This window comes from Capsicum annuum, chromosome 8 (genome assembly GCF_002878395.1).
Source record: "Capsicum annuum cultivar UCD-10X-F1 chromosome 8, UCD10Xv1.1, whole genome shotgun sequence".
Lineage (NCBI taxonomy): Eukaryota > Viridiplantae > Streptophyta > Magnoliopsida > Solanales > Solanaceae > Capsicum > Capsicum annuum.
In genome coordinates this window covers 168739614-168753203 of record NC_061118.1, presented here as the reverse complement: position 1 = coordinate 168753203, position 13590 = coordinate 168739614, and the positions used below count along the sequence as shown (strand labels likewise).

The 13590-nt window shown below is 35.1% G+C and overlaps 1 protein-coding gene and 1 non-coding gene across 4 annotated transcripts; one reads left to right on the top strand and one right to left on the bottom strand.

The window, feature by feature from the left end:
• Position 1: 1 nt before the first annotated feature.
• On the top strand, positions 2-11908 carry LOC107840379 (probable E3 ubiquitin-protein ligase ARI2). Of its 3 annotated transcripts, XM_016684221.2 has the most exons (8): positions 2-41; positions 2096-2230; positions 2799-2831; positions 2935-3214; positions 4036-4516; positions 8780-9328; positions 9401-9567; positions 11417-11908. In XM_016684221.2, exons 2-8 carry the CDS (start codon positions 2111-2113, stop codon positions 11557-11559), a joined length of 1773 nt encoding a protein of 590 aa, XP_016539707.1. In that variant the 5' UTR covers positions 2-41; positions 2096-2110; the 3' UTR covers positions 11560-11908. The 3 variants fall into 3 exon arrangements, with proteins under 3 accessions (XP_016539707.1, XP_047251092.1, XP_016539708.1); XM_047395136.1 differs by lacking the exon at positions 2-41 and having other exon boundaries at positions 1565-2230; XM_016684222.2 differs by lacking the exon at positions 2-41 and having other exon boundaries at positions 1565-2230; positions 11347-11908.
• On the bottom strand, positions 279-352 carry TRNAN-GUU. Its single transcript has one exon. It is a non-coding gene; the product is annotated as a tRNA-Asn (tRNA).
• Positions 11909-13590: the final 1682 nt, after the last annotated feature.

Genomic DNA, 13590 nt, shown 5'->3' with positions numbered 1-13590 from the left:
CTCTACTCATGGATTTCCTTCTATCATTGTCAAATTTGGGGGTAAGTTGGTCAGTTTTCATTATTTCTGAAATGGTTGTGATATTGAGAGCCCGAGGAAACAAAGCAGTTGCAAAATCCCTGAACAGAGAAAATCAGGTTGTAGGATGTAAGTTAAGCAGGCTATTTGTTTTCTTAAAATGAAGAAGAATTCAAGTTCCAAGAGCTAAAATAGATTTTTTAAACATAAGTAGGAAAAAACATAGTTGAAGTAAAAGAAAATAATTATAATTCTCTTAACGCTAGAGGAAGGGCTTGAACCTTCGACCTTGTGGTTAACAGCCACACGCTCTAACCAACTGAGCTACTCCAGCTTTTGGTTGTTGCCATTTCATGAAAAGAAATTTGACGGGGATTATGTAAACATACCTGTGCGGAATACAAACGACGATTACAAGAATGACTGGGAAATTAATAGTATTCGATAATATTTAGGTATAAATGGAAACCGCTAAGGTCTTGAGGGAAATGACGGCCATTCTCAAAAATAAAAAACAAATTAAAAAGTTATCAATTCAACAATGAGCCAAATCACTAGTTAGGTAATCTTAGCTTGGTTCCAAACGTCAAATTATTTCGACCTAGCACAAATGTTCTAAGTTGATAGTCCTTTTGGTCTAAACAAGAACAATAGATGCTTCTAATCAATTATATAAAATGTTCACCAATTATATTACTCTATTTATTTTCTTTTGGGATATTGTGACAAGTTTCAGTACAGCAAGTTGTTTACATAAAAAAATATACTGAGGTGCAAAAGTCCTGGTTAAACTCTTGAGGATAAGATATAGACAGTAGATTAGCAGTCCTACTCAATCCAATGATAACGTTATAGTCCTACTCAAGTTATACTGTGAGAGGGTTATTATCCTATTTACCTACTATTATTTAACACAAAATTAAGCTGTTTAGTATGTTTTGTTACTCCTTGCTTATATATTCGTATCATGGAATGGACATTGAGAAATCAATAATAATTCTCGTTCGATAATTTCTTAATTTCATTTCTCTTAGCCTCGGTGGACAAAATTACATACAGTAATATTTATTTTTGGTGGGAGGTGACATGTATTCTGTAGATTTAATCGAGATACTCTAAGATTGATCCGTACACTATTGTTATAAAAAAGATTCTGATTGTTATGTAATTTTTTCTTAATTTCATTTATCTATTTGTTCAATTCACAGCCAAGAGACTGAAAAGACTAATAATTTTAGTTTGCGAATAGGCAATACTGGGATTATAGATGAGTATTGAATGATAATACTTCCTCTATTCTTTTTTATTTGCTTTAATTGCGCTGGACACACACCCCTTACACCTAGAAAATTAAATTTAATCACGAGATTATAATAATCAAATTTAATCTTTTTTAGTTTCAAATTGAATATTTTAAATAATAATTTTTGATTTCAAAAATTGATTAAATTAATTCTCAAAAAATAAAACTCTAACTATTATAAAACGAATAGAGTTGGATGCTATAAATATATTTCCACAATTATAACATAAAACAAACTAAAATTGCTCATCTCAAATTCAAAATTTCTACGAAAAGTAAACACAAAACAATCCATATTTTACACAAAGATTATAATAATCCAATTATAACCAAATCCACCCTAAGACTTTGTGATAACTACTCCTAGCACTTCCTAACTAACCAGATGGGATAATTTAACAATCTTTTCCACATCAAAACGCGTCGTTTCATCAAAATCTTCCTCTATAAGCCCTCCTAAACGACGTCGTATAATCCAACACAACACAATTCCAAGCAGGATTCCCAGCCTCAGCTCCCCATAGAAGCTAAAAATAAGTAAAGGCCTTTATATATAAAAACACACACGAATACACACTTTTCTCTATATCCTCTCGCCGGCCGGAGATATACCTCGCCGGAATACGAAAATTTAGCTAATTAACCTTGTTTATCTATGTCATCGTCGGTGATAAGTTGATTGGACCGCTAAAATTCTCACTTCGATCCATCGTTTTTTTTGATTCATACATTCTTTTCTTCTTCATTTTTTTGGGGGGGTTTTATTCTCTGCAGCGGCGAGAAAAGTGAATGGAGGATTACGGGAGCAGCGACGAAGATATATATTCATCTGATCAAGACTCTCTTGACGGACTGGAGAATGACGAGTCCGATTCTCAGTGGGGCTCTTCCACCGGCAATTCCTGCAAGGTCTATTTTTTAGTTTAATTGTTTTGCTTTTTGAGTTGAAATTACTATTCTGATGATCATGTATGTGGTATAGGAGGGATAATTTTGGTAATTTTGAAAATTTTTAGGATTTTAGGTTAGTAAGGGGCATAGTTGATTGATTGAAGTTTATGGAATTTACGAGGCTTTTGATTTGTAGGTTTTGAAGTTTTTGGAAATTTTGTTTGTTTAATTTGTTGTAAAGGAAGTGTTTTTTGATATTAGCATCTTAAATTTAAGTGGTTTTTATATGGATTTCAATTGTATGATTCACCATTGTCATTACAGCTACGATAACATATCCGGTGTAATTCCATGAGTGGAGTCTGGGAGGGTTAGTGTGTATGCATACCTTGCCTCTACAAAGTTGAGAGGCGTTTTGATAGCGTCTCAAGTAAAAACAATACAAAGTAGTTTAAAAAAGAAGCAATGGGAGTGAAGAAGCCAAGACAAAATGCTAAAGAAAGCGCAACAACACCATTGTCGTTGGCTCCACCTTTTCGCCCTCTCTTTGTATGTTTTGTCTAATAATTTACACTTTGTTTTACAGGTGATTACTAGGGAGTCTCTCTTGGTGGCACAGGTGAGAAAACTTGAAAAGTTTCTCTTAACACTTGAGGCTTGTATGTATGGTTTGTGTTCGATGTTTAAACATGGATATCTGAGATGTTTCAAATTTGTGCTAGAGAGAAGATTTGTGGAGAGTGACGGACTTGCTCTCACTAAGAGAACACCATGCAAGAACCTTGCTCATTCATTACCGTTGGGATGTGGAGAGATTGCTTGCAGTTCTTGTTGAAAAGGGAAAAAATTGCTTATTTGCTGAAGCAGGGGTCCCTGTTCTTGAAGAAGTCGATGTTGACTCTTATGTGTCTTCTTCGACTGTGACGTGTGATATATGCATAGAAGAGGTAGCCGGGAGTGAGGTCACAAAAATGGACTGTGGTCACTGCTTCTGCAATGATTGTGAGAACTAATTCTTTCAGTTGAACCAATCCTTTATTGATTCAGCCAGATTTCATTCTACTTCTTATAAGCTTGTTAATCCTGAATTTTTGACCGTTCGGTTCTAATTATTAGCATAAAATACAATTTTGTTTTGACTGTTTTTAAGATTTATAGCAGATATAGTGGGTATGAAGAGAGGTAGAGGTAGGCCGAAGAAGTATTGGGGAAAGGTGATTAGACTGGACATGCTGCCACTTTAGCTTACCAATGACATGACCTTAGGAGGGTATGGAGGTCACGGATTAGGGTAGAAGGCTAGTAGGTAGTTGAGCTTTGACTGCTTTTCAGTAGGTTTAGACTTGGTGGGAGCCCGGGGGCACCATATATATCGTAGTATTAGCTGTATACATGTATTTTCTTTCTAGTTACCGTATTCTTTTGTTGTTGTCACTGTTTCTTCCCTGGATGCTCTGTACTGCATTCCTTATTATATGACATGTTTTCCTTCATTGTCCAAGGGTCTTTCGGAAACAACCTCTCTACCTCCACAAGGTAGAGGTAAGGTCTGCGTACACTCTACCCTCTTTGGACCTCACTTGTGGGATTACACTGGGTATGTTGTTGTTTTTAAGATTTATACGTTTTTTTTTTCTATATCAAGGGGTATGCTCTTTTTATTTTCAAATGGTATCTACATTTGGTTTCTTTAAAACCTGTCTAACTAAAGTAGTTCCACTGTTCTCTTTTTTGTTACTCATGCTAATCAAATTGCAATTTTTTCTGCTATTTATTTTCATTTTTGTGCTGGAAACAGACTAATTCTTATGTTGTTTGTTTAGGTTGGACAGAGCATTTCATTGTGAAAATAAAGGAGGGACAGAGTAAGAGAATAAGGTGCATGGCTCACAAATGCTTTGCAATTTGCGATGAAGCTGTTATCAGACAGCTAGTTAGTAAAAGGCATCCTGATTTGGCAGAGAAATTTGATCGGTTTCTCCTTGAATCATACATTGAGGACAATAAAATGGTGAAATGGTGTCCCAGTATCCCTCATTGTGGGAATGCTATACGGGTAGAAAGGGATGAATTTTGTGAAGTAGAATGTTCCTGTGGTTTACAATTCTGTTTCAGTTGCTTATCAGAAGCACATTCCCCTTGTTCTTGCTGGATGTGGGAGCTTTGGACCAAGAAGTGCCAAGACGAATCAGAGACAGTTAATTGGATTACAGTTCACACTAAGCCTTGTCCGAAATGTCACAAACCTGTTGAGAAGAATGGAGGTTGTAACTTAGTTAGCTGCATTTGTGGGCAAGCATTTTGGTGAGTCTATTCTTGATGTCTATTTGTGCCTAGATTTCTCACAACTGAAAGATGATTTTGATTTTATTGATGAACAAACACTCTGGATGCATGTCGTTAGCACCCTTCATTTCAACCATCTCATTTAATTGCATCATCCATTATGGTATTATTCCCAAAGTGTGAGTCTGAATATGTTGATTGTTATACATTTTAGGTACTACGGCGGTACAACCTTGTCTAATCTCACTTCAACCTCATTTTTGTTATATTGGCTAAACTTGCAATGCTTATATGTCCTACTTGTACCGTGTTGATCCATTATGATATTATTCCCAAAGTTTGAATCTAAATATGTTAATTGCTTACATTGTAGGCACTACGACGGTACAACCTTGGCTAATCTCACTTCAACCTCATTTTATTATATTGGCTAAACTTGCAATGCTTATATGTCCTACTTGTACCATGTTGAGTTATATAATTGTCTTTATATTGACTAACGGTTTCCAAAGGGGTTTATGAAGATTTTATGCTACTCCACCTTCACTTTAAAGTTTTGAGTTGGATTTACAAATTCTCTTACCTTGTGCGCATATTCACACTCTCATAAGTTTGCATTAAAGTTATGAATCTCAAATTGGATTACTTGTGTATGAGATCAAGTACTCTCTCCGTCTCATTTTATGTGTCATAATTTGACCGGACACGGAGTTTAAGAAATAAGAAAAAACTTGATGATTTTTACCAAATTGTCCTTTATTAAAAAATGTACTATAACTATTTTTAATTGAGACCTTATAAGTGGACCAATAAGGGTAAAAGTGGAATTGTGTCTTTAAATAGTTACCAAATAAGGAAACGTGACATTCTTTTTGAGATGGACAAAAAAGGAAATGACGACACATAAAATGGGACGGAGGGAGTATAAAATTGTTCCACATAAATTTTGTAAGTTCTAAAGCAACTTGTAAAGTTCTTGGCCTACTCTTATTATTGCCTAAAGTTTTTGGTTAAGATTCCATCACATACTTATCTTAAAACCTATTAATTATGATATATTTGCAAATAACATACCTTTGAATTAAGGTATATAACTACTTGCTGAAGATAGATCCCTAGGCTTTAAACCTGGACCATAAAATATGTTATTTCATTTTCATTTCATAAACAAGGAGAGCAAGTTATTTTTTAGACATTGTAGATGGAAGATAAACAAATTTTTGTTCTACGTCTCCGAGCTATATATCCCCTTTTAATTCTGATTGACGATGTTGTACTGATTTACGAGATTCGGGAGGTGTTAATAATAAGTTGGAGGTTTGGAGACATACCCTTTGAGTCTAAAGGATTTAGGTTGAGCAGGACGAAGACGGAGTACTTGGAATGTAAGTTTAGTGATTTGTCGCATGAGGCTGACGTGGTAGTGAAGTCGGATTCTCAGTCCATTCAGAAGAAGGAGAGTTTTAAGTATCTTGGGTTGATGATTCAGGGGAATGATGAGATTGACGAGGATATCACGCACTATATTGGCGCAGGGTGGTTGAAATGGAGGCTCGCTTCGGGAGTCTTGTATGATAAGAAGGTGCCTCCTAAGCTTAAAGGTAAGTTCTATAGAGTGGCAGTCCGACCGACTATGTTGTATGGAGCGGAATGTTGGCCGGTTAAGAACTCCCACATCCAAAAGTTAAAGGTGGCGAAGTTGAGGGTGTTGCAATGGATGTATGGACTTACCAGGAGAGATAAGGTTAGAAATGAGAATATTCGGGAGAAGGTGGGTGTGACTTCGGTGGTGGACAAGATGTCGATAGTGATGTTGCGGTGTTTCGGGCATGTGATGAGGAGGGGCACAGATGTTCCAGTACGGAGGTGTGAGAGGCTGACTATGGATAGTTTTAGGCAGAGTTGAGGTAGCCGAAGAAATATTGGAGGCAGGTGATTAGGCATGACATGGAGTAACTTATGGAGGATATGTACCTTGATAGGAAGGTGCAGAGGACGCAGATTAGGGTAGAGGGTTAGCAGGTAGGAGTACGTTCGTAATAGTAGGGAAGAGTGCTTTGCTTGTATCTATGCCTGTAGTTTCTTGTAGCCTCTTGTTCGTGGTGGTTTGGTGATGTCCATGATTTCGAATAGTTAGTTTATAAGGCAAATTAATTAAGGGTGACAAAAAAGTTTCAAAACTAAAAAAGAGTGACATAAGTCTTAAATATTGAGTAGAGGTGACAATTTTAAGATTAGTGTTAATGACGCTAATTTTAAAACCCTCAAGTTTTATTATTTACACAAAGATCCCTACCCCATATTTACACAAAGATCCCTACACCATCACCACCACTCCTCCCCCATACCCTTTTTGTTGCCGCCGTCGGCGGCACCTCTTCTTCCTCCACTATCACTATCACTACCATTGCCACCTCTTTCAGATTCACCATTATTTCCTCCCTCTACATAACTATCGCCTATTTTTCTTCTTTCTCCTTTACCACCGTCGCTATCAACACCACAACAAATGTCATCTTCTCATTCGGCGTCACCACCAGTACCACCACCTCCATTTTTACCATAAATATCACTTTTTCGTGGGCTCCTCCTCCAATCAGATCTTTTTTCAGAAATTAAGTATTGAAGTTGCTGCCGCAACAGTCGAAGTTGCTGCAGCAACCGTCGAAGTTGCTGCTGCAACTTCGATGATTGCAAGTTGTTGCTGCAACTTCGATGATTGCTGTAACACAACAACTAATAGTAGTTATTGCAGCAATTACCGTAGTTTCTGAAGCAACTCTCGTAGTTGCTAAATTTGCTCTTCATTCATTTTTAAAAGAAATCAAAAAATTTCTTTTCAAACTTTTTTTTTTTTTTTAAAATAGTCCATAAAAATTAAAAAAGGAAGAACGAAATGAAGAGAGAAAGAAAAAGAAGAAGAGAAGATGGAAGAAAAGGAAAATCTAGAGAGAGAAAAAAATAAGAAGAAGAAGATGGGGAGAAAGAAAAAGAAGAAGAAAGATTGAAAGATAAGAAAAGGGGGGAAGCTCTAAAATTTGAAATTTGGAGTTGGAGGACTTTTTAAAAAAATTAAAAGTTTTTAAAAATTACACTTGATATCCCAATTAACTTAATCACAATTTAAATGAAGCTTTAACCTTAGCTGGTCAAAGTTGTCACCATTTTTAATTTAAAGACTTTTTTGTCACCTCCAACTTAATTTTCTCTAGTTTATAGTATTACCTTGTGTCTTGTTTCCTTTCTTATCTAGTGGTGTGATATCCCTTTTTGTGGTTTGCTTTTATGTTTTTTTTTTGTTGGTTATACTATTATCTGTCTGTGCCGAGGGTCTATCGGAAACAACCTCTCTCTATTTCATCTGAGGTAGTGGTATGAGTTGCGTACACCTGGTATGTTGTTGTTGTTGCAGATAGAAGTATGACATCTCATTTTACTTTTTGTTCTGCATTGAATTATTGGTGCACATTGTAGTCTGTTTGCACTTCGCATTGACAAGTTTAAGGTGGTTTATTGAAGCATGAAATAAAAAAAAGGGAGTGAAAATTGGTCAGAAATTCCATGAGGCTGTTGGTACCGTTGGTGTGGTAATACTAATACCAGTACATTCTATATTTTACAGCATATTATGCTTGTAGACATCTTATTTTAGAGCAAGCTGTGCTGTCAGTAGAAAATGTAGAGAAGTTCTTTAGCGTTAGGGAACCCAAACTGTTGATTATTGAAATGAAATGGGTCAAATGGAGCAATATGAGAATGTGAGGATCATACAATCAACTCTAATTAGTTTAGGATTGAGGTGTAGCGGTTCTAATGGCTTTTTTTTTTCTTTTTATGAAGCAGGAGTACTAATTGTTGTTTGATTTTATTTATTATTTGTCTGCACTAGATACTTTTATGATACTTGCTTTTTATGTCGTTTTGATGAATTTTCTATTCTTGTGATGTAATAATAACGTTCGAAACTTGTGTTAATTTCTTTTTTAAATTGAAATAAATGACGTGAGAATTCATTGTTATTTAGAAGAAATTCTTAAAGCGGTTGACATATTTGTTCTTAGTAAAAGAAAATTATTCTTAAAAGGTCAAGCAACCCTTTCTTGGGAAACAGGAGACTCTCGAATTGAATTAGCAGCTACAACATTTAACTCAAGCCATATGATATAATTAGCAGCTACTCTTTCTCGGAGTGTTGTTTGACATTATTTACACCATCACTAAAGGGAATTTCCATCCTAGTTTAGTTGGTTGATCTTGTTATATTTTCTTTGTTTGCTGTAGTTGGCTATGTGGTGGAGCTACTGGCCGAGATCATACCTGGTCGAGTATCAGCGGTCACAGCTGCGGTCGTTATAAAGAAGATCAGGAGAAGAAATCTGAACGGGCTAAGCGTGATCTCTATCGCTACATGCATTATCACAATCGTTATAAAGCTCATACGGATTCTTTTAAGCAGGAGTCTCGTTTGAGGGAGACCATAAAAGAAAAGGTGGCAAATTTGGAATCCAAGGATTCAAGATTGAGAGATTTTAGTTGGGTTACAAATGGACTTTACAGGCTTTTCAGATCAAGACGGGCTCTCTCGTTTTCATACCCATTTGCGTTTTATATATTTGGTGATGACTTATTTAAGGATGAAATGACAAACGCAGAAAAGGAAATAAAACAGCATTTATTTGAGGTCCAGCAGCAGCAGCTTGAGGCAAATGTTGAAAAGTTATCGAAAGCTTTTGAGGAGCCATTTGATGATTACGAAGAGACACATATTATGGAAATGAGGATGCAAGTCTTGAATCTCTCTGTGGTAACTGATACATTATGCAAGAAGATGTAAGTAGGCTTCTGCGTGTCCTAAGTTGTTCGTAGTTTTAGTGAGACACTGATGGTAATGCTGATTTGCAGGTATGAATGCATCGAGACTGATTTATTGGGAGCTCTACAGTTCAGTAGTCACAATATAGCTCCATACCAGTCAAAGGGCATTGAAAGGGCAACAGAGCTTAATGGAGGTCGAAGCGCCAAAGCAAACAACATCATCCCATGTCAAAAAGCTCATGACCAGACAAATGGTGAAGTTTCCATCCTCTCTTGTGCCAGAGTACCTATGTAGATCAGTCAGCTCTGCCTACTGGGGTGTGGTAGTTTATTGTGTCTACCTCTACAATTCTGATTGCTTTTGCAAGTGATAGAAGTAATTAGTTGTTTGGGAAGGTGTTACTTTAAGTATTTTGGGCATTCTATTATTCATGAATGCTTTGCATAATCATCTCCGTCATCATTCAGTTGAGCCGTTGGACTGGCAAACTGTTTATGGAGAATGGTCCTCAATGATCCAGTTAATCCAAAGATAGAAGTGAATAATATATATCAAAAAAATTAATTAGGAAATCGTCAAAGGAAAAACAGGTTGTGTTTCTTTAGTTGTCATCTTAGAGAGGGGTGACATTCTATGCTGTTGCTATTTAAGGTAGTGGGTGGTAGTTGGGAGAAATGGAAAACTAGCCTTAGTCTCAAGCCAAGCTTGCTGAAGCTAATATGAGAAATTAATATGTATAATTAAATGAAGGGGGGTGGGGGGCTTTCGTAAATAGCTATAGTTGAATCATAAATATCATTAGTAGCTACAGTTTGCCTAATTATGATTCATAGCTACAGTTAGAGGGAGGAGAGAGGCGAGTGAGATATAGAGGAGAGAGGCGATCTAGATTTGGAAGAGAGAGAGAGAGATGCTAGATACAGGTTGTATCAACGAATACAGTCTATACAAGCTGTATCCTATACATACAGGCAATTACAGGTTGTATCACTTGTATTCATTCGCTCTTGTATCACGTGCATCCATACACACATTTAGGGTGTATCAACAACCATTAGAGTGATACAATTGATGCAAATATCTTCTTCAAGATTGTATGTCTTTGCAGAAATTAACCGTGAAACTTCAAGATTGTATGTTGATACAACCATTAGAGTGATACAATTGATAAAGGTGATGCAAGTATCTTCTTTTTTTCTTTTTTCTTCTATGTATTCATTCCCTGTATTCTAAAAGGAAACGGGGACCATGTTGTGATTGGTAAATTTTACCTTTTCCAAAAAAAGATAGAAAAAAATTGTTGTGATTAAGCCAATTCAAACAGGCTGTTAATTGGTTGATCTGTGGTTGATCCAAATTCTAGATAAGTTCTCTGGTTATGAAGTTATGTTGCATTTCATCCCACCAAGCATATGTGTTCAATATTATAATTCTGAACTGTCAGTGTTGAAAGCGTGTCTCTTCTTATTTCATCTTTACAGCTGCCCACAATGAAATTAACTCATGTACTAACTTGTAGTGTAAATCTCATAAACAAATTTGTGTTTTTCCTTCAAGAACTATTTACTTTATTATCCATATCATTAAAGCATCTTCATCAGTTTGTTACCAAAAGAACACTTTAAGAACTATGGTTCCAAACTATGCTGCTTGTACTCTTCAAAAATATCATCGGGTTCGTGTTGGATCCTTCAAAAGTATTGCATTTTTGGAGAGTCCGAGCAACTTAGGTTCCAAACATTCACCGTCACCATACAGTGGTTTTTACCTTCCATAAAAGAGCTTTGTGATGGTTAATGATGGCTATTTTATTCTATATATCTTTTGTAGACTATCAATGCAATGCAAGTTATGTGAAGCACCTATTTTTTTAGACGTTTCCATTCTTGCCAACTTTCCCTCTTCTCCCTTGTTCTCTTTTGCCGGATACATCGTCCCTCTGTTATTTTGGAGGGTTTGGTTGGGATGTACAACTGTATATCTAAGTTTGTTTCCTTTATTTTCATTTTTTTTTGTTGTTTTGGTTATGCAGGTTGTACATTATAACCAGAAAAAGAGTTAGTATTTGAACATTGTACTGCTGCTTCTTGTATATCTTGCAGGAGGTTCCATAGAATTTGTTCAGCCATCGGGTTGTGGGACTTCAGATGAGATTGGATGCTCCTCTAGGAAGCGTACAAGAAAGGATTCTGGTGGTGGCTTTTTTGATCTTAACTTGCCTGCTGAGCTCATTGATAGGAATTGACCCTATTGAGTTGCTGATTATTTTGAACCAAGTGTACAGACCTGAAAACAAAAAAGTAAAAAAAACCAAGTTATTCTCAGAGATTTGAGATAATGATGCAACAGTCATCCTCTTTTGTTCTTGAAAATTTTTTATATGCCTTGTTGGAGGACAGGAATTACCTTAAATAGTCATTAGTTTTGATCCAGAATTCAAATGTATAGCCTTTATTTGGCATCTTTTGGGGTAGATAGATAGTTATGTATTTTTTTCACTGGTCCCATTATGTGATTTATGCACTTTGCCACTGCTCCCTTGGAACTTTTGGTTTCAAGTCCATTATGGGAAATATATTGGTAAAATTTCTAAATCAGTGTTGTTTACTAGTAGTTCCTTCTCTCTCTCTCTCATCTTATTCATGCAACTGTACAGTCTCCTAACGCTTCTTTACATATCTGATGGGATTGATTCCTGTAAATAACATAAACCGATACCTATTTTTACAGACCTCAAGCATGATTTCTGAGTACCACAATTTCTCTGGAGATAGAGATTGCCAGCATCGTGGCATTATATCGATCTTCAGTCGAAATTTGGATCCTGGTTGGTGGTGAATTAGAGTTAATCTAACATCATCTATAGCAGCAACCTTCTTCCTTTATCTTGGGTAGTTTATACATAGTTTTTAGATTAATCTATACAATGTTGCAGCTTTTCATAAATACATGCTCCTAAATAAGATTAAAACTATGCATCTAATCACATAGATAGAGAATTTTCAAATTTATATTTTCTGACACACCTTTACGAATATTTAAGCTCTAAAAACCACCTCACCGAAAAGTTTGGTATGAACAAAAGAAAGACAGTTGCGTGTAGAAGCTAGATTATAATACTATATGCCTTTGGCTATTTAACCTACCTAACATATAAAAAAAAAAGAGTCCTAATTTGCTACAATTTCTATCTACAAAACTAACTGCTTAAATTGTGAACAAAATAAAATAAACTCTTGGCCAATTTGAAGTCCTATTGCTGCCTGGATTCTCAACGTCTAGGTCCCAACAGATCGGCTTCTCCAAAAAGTCTTAAACTTCTACAAAACGATGGTTGATATACATACATACATAAATATATACAATCATATATCTACTAGTCGAGTGTCACGTGTGTATAACGTTAATCAATAATTAATAATAAAACTATAAAGTTCTTATTGATTCAACGAATTTAGAAAATCGAAAACTAATAAACCAAACGATTACATAAAATCAAACAGAACGTGCACCCCTAATTTTTATCATAAAAGTTTTTGTATGCATAAAAAAAATTGGAATTAAAAGAACATAAAGAATGATAATAACCAATAATGCAAGAATACTACTTGAATTAAAAATAAAAACAGGAAGTCGATGTAATCAGAAAAGCTATCCACATCGTTATGTTGCTTACCTCCCATGAGATGTTACCCGATTTTGTTGTTATTAGGAATTGTATTATATAAGGTATATATATAATGAAAAAACTAATACAGTAATATTAATTCTCCTTCCCATGTATAATAGGAGTCTTCTTCTTTTTAACCATATAGTTTAGGACTTATTAATTTTTAATATTTTATATATTTTAGAACTCAATATTATAGTTGATATTACAAAAATAATTAAATAATAATTTGAGAAAAATAGTGAAAGCAAAAAGTTCAAATCTGTTTATCAAAAATATTTCTTAAATAAATTTATTAAATACAAATAACTTTTTTTTCAAAATATTTTTCTAAAAAACTATTTTATAAAAATAATTCTCAAATAAATAGTTTTCTAACGGTAATCTCAAACGGGATCTAACTTATGTTGGAGTTGCCGCTGGAACTAATTTGTTTTAAATTCCTGCACTTCATTGTTAAATTTTTAGCAGCACAGCCACATCACATGCAATATGATTTAGTAAGATTTTCAGAAATTCTTTAGAAAGTTCTTTCTTGTGTCTTTTCTAGATTCACACAATTGCAAATACATTTCATTTATCTATGCATTATTAGAATAGTACTAT